The sequence below is a fragment of the Solanum pennellii genome, chromosome 5 (assembly GCF_001406875.1).
Source record: "Solanum pennellii chromosome 5, SPENNV200".
Classification (NCBI taxonomy): domain Eukaryota; kingdom Viridiplantae; phylum Streptophyta; class Magnoliopsida; order Solanales; family Solanaceae; genus Solanum; species Solanum pennellii.
This window is the reverse complement of record NC_028641.1, coordinates 75,185,967-75,194,090: the sequence shown is the minus strand read 5'-3', so window position 1 is coordinate 75,194,090 and position 8,124 is coordinate 75,185,967. Positions and strand designations below refer to the sequence as shown.

At 37.3% G+C, this 8,124-nt stretch overlaps 1 protein-coding gene across 4 annotated transcripts in view; it reads right to left on the bottom strand.

Moving 5' to 3' along the window:
* Nucleotides 1–2,083: 2,083 nt before the first annotated feature.
* Nucleotides 2,084–8,124, bottom strand: part of LOC107020573 — an 18,306-nt gene continuing 12,265 nt past the window's right edge. For all 4 annotated transcript variants that reach the window (XM_015220989.2, XM_015220990.2, XM_027917119.1 and 1 more), the window contains 5 exons: nucleotides 7,790–7,903; nucleotides 4,320–4,433; nucleotides 4,126–4,212; nucleotides 3,455–3,510; nucleotides 2,084–2,607 (listed from right to left, as the gene is read on the bottom strand). In XM_015220989.2, coding sequence (XP_015076475.1) covers nucleotides 3,484–3,510; nucleotides 4,126–4,212; nucleotides 4,320–4,433; nucleotides 7,790–7,903 — 342 coding nt within the window. In that variant the 3' untranslated portion in view covers nucleotides 2,084–2,607; nucleotides 3,455–3,483. The remainder of the gene's footprint in view (nucleotides 2,608–3,454; nucleotides 3,511–4,125; nucleotides 4,213–4,319; nucleotides 4,434–7,789; nucleotides 7,904–8,124) is intronic.

Below are 8,124 nucleotides of genomic sequence, written 5' to 3'. Positions count from 1 at the left end.
TCGAAATGAGGGGTATGCTCACTTCGGGGCTCGTTTGACCTTCCAAATGGGTCGTACAAGCCGTTATGGCCAACCGTATGCATTGACAAGGTCTTTACAGACGTCCACGAAAAAATTTGGCATTTTTGACGTCGGAATCTGGATCACCCAAAAAATGGTGTGCTATAGCACACGAAAATCGTCGAAATGAGGGGTATATATGCATGTAATACTCCCCCAACTCATAACGGAGTCCTCATAAAGTTTTTATCAACCCCAAGGTGTCAAATTCATAAGCTAATACACACGAAAAAACAAAGAAAGTCGCGTAACATCTAACAGTTGGCTCGTAAATGTGAAAATATGCCTCAAAATGGCGAAATCGAATGTATTGCTCTCCAACTCATTACGCAGGTCTTCATAAAAAATTTTCAGAAAAAAAGTTTAGGGTGCCCCAAGGCATCAAATCGATGGGATAAAACACACAAAAATCAAAAAGTCGTATATCCCCAACTCGTTATAGAGGTTCTCATTAAATTTTTTCAGAAAAGATTTTGGGGTGCCACAAGGTGTCAAATCTATAGGCTTGTACACACGAAAATCGAAAAAGTGGCGTAATTTCTAAAAGTTAAATCGTATATTCAAAAATATGTCTTAAAAGTGGTGGAACTATATGTAGTCTTCCCCCAAACTCATCATGTAGCTCCTCACTAAAAGAAATCGGGGTGCCCCAAGAAGCCAAATTCATGAACTAATACACAAAAAAAATCAAGAAAGTCGATTAATTCCTAAAAGTTGACTTGTAAATGTTAAAATTTGCCTTTAAAATGGCGGACTATAAGTAATGTTTCCCTGACTTATTACGAAGGTTCTCATAAAGTATTTTTAAAAAATATTTCGTGGTGATCAAAGGTGTCAAATACATGGGCTAATACAACTGAGAAATCAAGAAAGTTAAGTAATTCCAAAAAGTTGGCTCGTAAATTCAAAAAAATATATCTTACAAAAATAGTAGGACTATACGGTATGCTCTTCAACTATTACGGAGACCCTCATAAAAAATTTTCTAGAAACAATTCGGGGTAGTGTTTAAAGGTGTCAAATCCATGGGCTACACACGAAAAACAAAGAAAATTGTGTAATTCCTAAAAATTGGTCCGTAAATGCAAAAATATGTCGTAAAATGATTGGACTATATGTAATGCTCCCCCAACTCATTACGGAGGTCCTCATAAAAAAATTTCTAAAAAAAACTTTGGGGTGCCCAAGACACCAAATTCATGAGCTAATACACATGAGAAACCACGAAGATCGTGTAATTTCAAAAAATTTGCTTGTAAATGCAAAAATATGCCTTAAAAATAGTGATACAATATGCAATGCTCCCCAACTCATTATGGAGGATCAAGGTTTTTCAAAAAAAAAAATTTGGGGTGCCCCAAGATGTCAAATCAATGGGAACACATGAAAAGCAAAAGTTGTGTAATTTCTAAAAGTTGGCTCATAAATTGAAAAAGATGCCTCAAGTATTGTGGAACTATACATATTTTTCTCGCAACTTATTTGCGGATGTCCCCATAAAAAAATTTTCAGAAAAGAGGCGCCACAAAATTCGCATGATTTCTAAATGTTAGATTTTAAATGTGAACATATGGCTTAAAATGGTTGAAATATACGTAATTATCCCCCAGCTCAATACAGAAGTTCTCATAAAATTTTATTTTTTTTTTAAATGGGGTGCTCCAAGGGATTCAAATCTAAGGGCTAGTACACATGAAAATAAATAAGAAAATCGCATAATTTTAAGAGTTAGCTCGTATTAAAAATATTGCCTTAAAATGTTGGGATCATACGTAATCCCCCCCCCCTCCAACTCATTACAGAGGTCCTCATAAAATATATTTTATAAATTTATTTCGATTTATCATGTGTATTAACCTATGAATTTTTTTATAAAATATGCTAGACTGAAACTTTTTGACCCAAAATTTTGTAGGACCATCCGTATTTAACCTAATACAATGAATTCACATTGACAGATTTTGGAGACCACTTCCTCGTATTGTTATTGTTGGAAAATCTTCATGTACAGAGAACCAAAGCATACAAGAAAGTGGTCATTCAAACACCCCTAGTGTTGTCAATTCAGCTAGGGTGACTGAAACCAACCATATATATTAGAAAATCATAGAAATTACTATTGCATTTCAAGACTCAAATATGTGTTTGGGATCTTTCTCTTCCTTTTTGTTTTTCCTTCCGAAAGAAATCCAATAAATAAAAATCAAACTCCTATAGTACATTTGAAGTCATCTGCAGGAAAATTTGTAGAAACAATCCCTCGATTCCGCCAGCACTTACCTTCCATCAAACAGAACTCTAGAGCACTCGTGCAGTCACATGGGTAGTAGTAGTCCAAGGCGAGACGTTCTGTGAATCTTTCGGTCCCTGAAAGTTCCTTAAGTCTTAAATCTGTAGTGACTATAAGTTAGACAAGCTCAAGTATAAACCTCTTCAATATACTGCTGTAGCTGTACTGCATTTATGTTCAAGGTTTCAATGTCCTCAGCAAAAGCACTCATCTTTGCAGGCGCTGGCCATAGCGGACTAGTATATTGATACAAGACCCTGGATAGAGTAATACTCATTAGAATCTCAAAATACCAACAATAAGTCGAGGAACTCTAAAGTACTTTAAGATTGAAAACACAAAAACAAAAACAAAGGCACAATCCTTCACTGACAATGAGGCACAAGACACTATTCTCAATGATGCAATTCATCAAATCCAACAGCAGCAGTCCGGAATAAAGTGAATAAATGCAGAATAAGACGAATCTTCATGGCATTTCAATTAACTTAGCCACGCGAAGTGGTGATTCCTTTGACTGCACTTTAACCAACTCAATCAAAAAGCCATTGAGTGCTTCAAATTTTGGCAGAATAATAGGTGAAACTTCAACATTGTTAAAAGTGATTCATATCATTAGCATGACCTTCAAATATAACTGCATTTATTATTGAAATGGATTTTCTTCCAGTTCATAGTGACATCATCCCTTTTTATCTGCATTATCAGCAATAGAAACTCATCTTCATGCATACTCATTAACCTCAATCCCCACCCAATGGCAGTACGAAAGAACATGGCAAAAACACCATCCAGCAGTACTCTAAAGGATAGTAATGATGCAGACTGCAAACGTTTCCCACTTCAAACCAGCAACTGGTAACCAAGTTTGGCTTAAAATGCCAATTGAATTTTTCCATTCACAAAAGAAATAGGTCTTGCAGGAAAGAAGCGAGTGTAATCCCACAAGTAGGGTTTAAGGAGGGTAGGATGTACGCAGGCCATACCCCTACCTTTTTGGGGCAGGGAGGTTGTTTCCGATATAACCTCAGCTCAAAAGAGAAATTATCAAAGTACGGATGCAGGAAAATACGACAGAAAAATTAGTTGCCAAATGGAATGTACCTATCATCTTTTCTTATCATCACAAGTTACTAGCCTTCTAAAGCATACGTTGGGACCTGCATTCAATTAGATGTGAGTAACAGATGTAAGTTATCTCAGACTAAAACTAAAAAACTCACTTCAAATTCATTGTCAACTTAGTTAAAGTTGTTTACATATGAGAACATCAATGGCTTTGGCTTATTTTATCAAGGCTCATAGGGGAAGGTGATGGTGGAGCCAACTTCTATTGCTTGAGGACCACTGATGAGGGACTTTGCCTTTTATTACTCCCTCTGCCCCCAATTTATGTGACCGAGCCACGGAGTTTATGGGGAAAAAAAGACTCTTGAACCTTGTCTAAAACATGCCATAATTTTTTTTTGAGGCTATAAAAATCATGGTCAATGAAAATTAGGAAGTTTAAATTAAATTGTTGCTAAATATAGAAAAGTGTCATTTTTGGGGGCACACTAAAAAGGAAAGTGTGACATATTGGATAGAGGAAGTAGTAAATTGGCAATTATATCTTATTCTAGACAATCTAAAAACAAAGCTTGATATATCAAATGACCATCTCTGCCTAAAAAGGCAATTGCTGGTAAAAAAAGCCACAACTCCTACTAAAATCATGACTAATAACAGCTAATTCAGAAGAAGTAGTTACAAATTCAATTCAGTCATTATTATACCTCGAGCATGTTCTCGACAGGAGAACAGGGTATTGTGCGACCCAGGCTGTTCGAATTGTCATATTGGAGAATCCTTAACTTCCCTTCCTGCAAAAATATAGGAAAATAAATCACGATGAGCTTTTTAAGATAAGAATATATTTATCTTTAGGAAGAAGAAACATAAAAGCTCATTAAAAGTTTATATTGGTTACCTTGGTTCCATAGACAAGGCCACCACCAACCGAAGGATGGAAACAAGCGACATTGACCTCATCCTCCGTGCTGGGAAGAACTCTTACAAGTTCCATATCAGAAACTCTATAGACCTGATTCAGAAACGTACAACTTAGGACATAGAGAATTAATGTGTCCCTAATTCTATGCACCTTACAAATTTTTTTATTGATAGTCCAGAAACTGAATACCAGGACAGTGTGTATCAACTTTGAACACCTTCCTCTTTCTTTCATTTCGCTCTTTATCCACTCATTTGGTCTCTTTCTACTCAAAATAAAATTTAGAATATTTGGATGCTGTCTTTATCTAAAATTTAATAAAACAAAAATAACACTCAGGCAAAGATATTGAGGTCTGTCAATTTTTAGTTTTAAGTGTTTTAAATTTAGGTTTCAGATGGGTGGATCCGGCAAGCTCGCCGGAACACATCCAATAGGGGAGGATAGCATCTTTTATAACGCAGGTTTCAAGTCCTACGACATTACGAGATGTAAATACAAAGTTGGGAGGTGGTTTGAATGGGCGGAACACAGCCGACATCAGATGAGAAGAGCGAAAATTAGCATTTAAGTCCTGAAATGGTTAGTTGCAGTATTTATTGAAGCCTCCAAAGTGCAGAGGAGGACCGTTAAGAGGTGGAACATGAAGGACCACTTTGCAGAAATCTATTGCACTCTCAAATACAATGAGAGTGGGAGATACATCAGTTTTATAACATTACAAGGTTAGCATAAATCAGTCATACTTACTCCGGAATCTACATTCAAAGGAGGTTGGGGGAATATAACTCACAAGATTGCTGGGTGAGGCAATGGAGAGGGCAGAGATACAGGGCACAACAAACAGAGTAGGGATCACAGGAGGCAAATCACAATCAGATAAGGACCTCTTGAAAAGATGCATAGTAGGGAGATTCTAGTTCCATACAAACGAAAATCCTAACTTGAATGACGTAAGAAGATGGGCCTGTAACTCCTGGAAATCGGCGATAGAAGTCAAAGTGTATACCATGAACGACGGGCATTTTAAGTTTGAACTACTATCAAGACTAGCAGTAGAGCATGTCTTAACAGGCCAAAGGATATGGAAGAAGATGAAATCGGAGCTTGAATGGTGGAAACCAACAACTGGCTGCTGGCCATCAGAGGTAAGGAGAGATAGGGTATGGATCAGCTGCTAGGTTTACCTATGAATATATGGTCGCAGAAGGTTTTTAAAGAGATCGATAACCTATGTGGAGGTTATATCTAGATGGAGGAGACCTTTCTCAAAAATCATCTTCATTGGGCTAGAATAAAAGTACAAGGCGACAGCAAACAGATTCCCAGAGAAGTAGAAATAACCTGCGATAGTTTCACTTACACCATCCCGGTATGGTGTGAAGCTCCGGTCACATGAAATTTTCAGAGGAGATGAGAGAGCAAAAGGGAAAATACCCAGGGTTTAATACCCAAGATCAGCTTTTGCAGATGTAAAGGAAGTACTACCAGCGGAAAAGGTGGATGGGCACGTGGGGTCTTCGAGTGAGGGGTCTCTTATGCAAATGGGCTCAAGATTTAGAAGGGGAGAATATAGCGTGTATAGCAGACAAAAGGTAAAAGGAATTTGGGCCCAGTTCTTTTAGAACCAATTGCTGGGGAAAAGGCTAGAGCCCAAGCTTTACAAATCCCTTCAGAAGACATAATTAACATCGAGATATCAATGAATCAAACGAAGGAAAATAAAGCTCGAAGTAGATTACGCCAGGGAATAGGGACAAGGAGGAACAGGAAGTTGTGAGACATATGGTAGACATGCCTGGAAAAATTAAGGAAGAATTGGGGGAGAAAAGTACAGCAATAATGGTACAACCATTTGCAGAGGAGAATTCAAATGGAGGAGCAGAGGATGTTATCCCACTGGGTATCCAATTCCCAGAGGAAGGCAGCAACACACTGAGCACCTCAGAATGGATACAACAAAACATAATCAAACTGAGCTCGGAATTTGGGGTTAACCTCAAAGGATGTGACAATAGGGCAAAAAAATTGATGAAGATTGACAGTAATAAGCAAGAAAGCAAAGGGGAAACAGAGTGAACAGTCGACATGCAAGAAGAAAGAGCAATTGGAACTAAAACCTACAACTAGATTCTTAGTTTCACAGCAATGGCTCTAGAAGTAAAGGGGAGTCTATTTGGCCATCATGTATCAATGAATGTAAACATTGTATCCTGGAATGAGAGGGGACTGAATTATGGGAAGAAAAGGTATATGATCATTAACATGTTAAGAATCTGGAAAGCAGATGTTGTGTGTTTTCAAGAGACAAAAGGGAGGGGTAAATTACAAACATAATTAAAGAAATTTGGGGTAGTAGATGGGCAGATTATGTGCAACTAGAAGCTAATGGGACTAGTGAAGGCATACTAATTATGGGGGATAAAAGAATATGGGAAGGGGAAGTAAGTAGTGTGGGAGCGTACTCAATTTCATGTTGTTTCCCTGGCAAAAATCAGGATTTCAAATGGCACCTAACGGAAGTCTACACCCCAAATGACAGTTGAAACGGAAGCAGCTAGAGGTCTATTCCCAGGTTCTTGGGTCTTATGTGGGAGAATCAGCAGGTCATTTTCAGAGTTCATTGAAGACATGGAATTAATGGACTTAGAAGTACACCCATGTCATTTACACTGCAAATGGACGGATCAATTATGGCAGATGTTCATCCACAAGAGGAAGATCAACTGGATGAAACCAGGGAGAATCACATAATTTCTAAAATGCTGAAATAGTGATGGAAATGCAGGAAAAAAGGAGGAGAGATGGAGGATTGTCCCAACATGCATTTGGCGGACAATTTGGAAGGAAAGGAATAGAGATGTTTTCAAGGAAAGAAGAACAATATTCAGAAGATAAATATAAACTGCCTAGGTTTTAACTATATTTGGTGTAAGCAAGTGGTGATAGGAAATTCTGAAGATGTATCTAATGCTATTGACTGGATGTAACTAGAAGATCTTAGAACGTAAGTAAACTTTTGGGGGGGGAGGGGACACTTTGATGGAGTATACCGGAGACCTGCTTCTCTAACCATAATATTCCTCACAACATTCTTCACTTGAAGTAGATCTAGTTAAGGTTTCTATCTTTCATAAATGTATGAAGATCTGTAAAGCTACTCTCATGTTTTTTGTTGATCAGTAGACAGAAATAATATCACTATATCTCTCTGATCTCACTATCTGAGAAACACCAGGTCATCGTTTTAAGTTAATTTCTTGAAATGTCAATAGGCTACTGAAAATATGACCATTAATACATTAACATTTTAGACCAAAGTAAAAATTATGCATCATAAACAGAAACAAGCATTAGTAAGTGTTTACATAACGCAACTATAAATACCTATAAAAGTAGCAATACACTTAAATAATTGCTTAAGCCCGACATAAGATGTTTCTCACCTCAAGAATCGTGTAAATGGGTATAGTTGTGTCTCCATCAATCACAACACTTTTCAGTAGTGAACTATGGCGACGCCCATAAGCAAGTAACAGATGCTCTGAAGTTGGAGAAAACTGCAATTACAAAAGATGAGGAGCCCCAATCAATGTCTCAGATCGGTAAGCAACAAAGCATAGTCCAAGAAAACAAATTTTGCTATTATGTATCAATATTTGAATCTCTTTTTCCTTCTGGATAAGTAATGTTGTCTATGATTGACTAGTTTTACAGAAATAAGAAATAAGCAACTTATGAAAGGTATATTGTAATGATTAGGGAGATTTGTGGGGGGGGG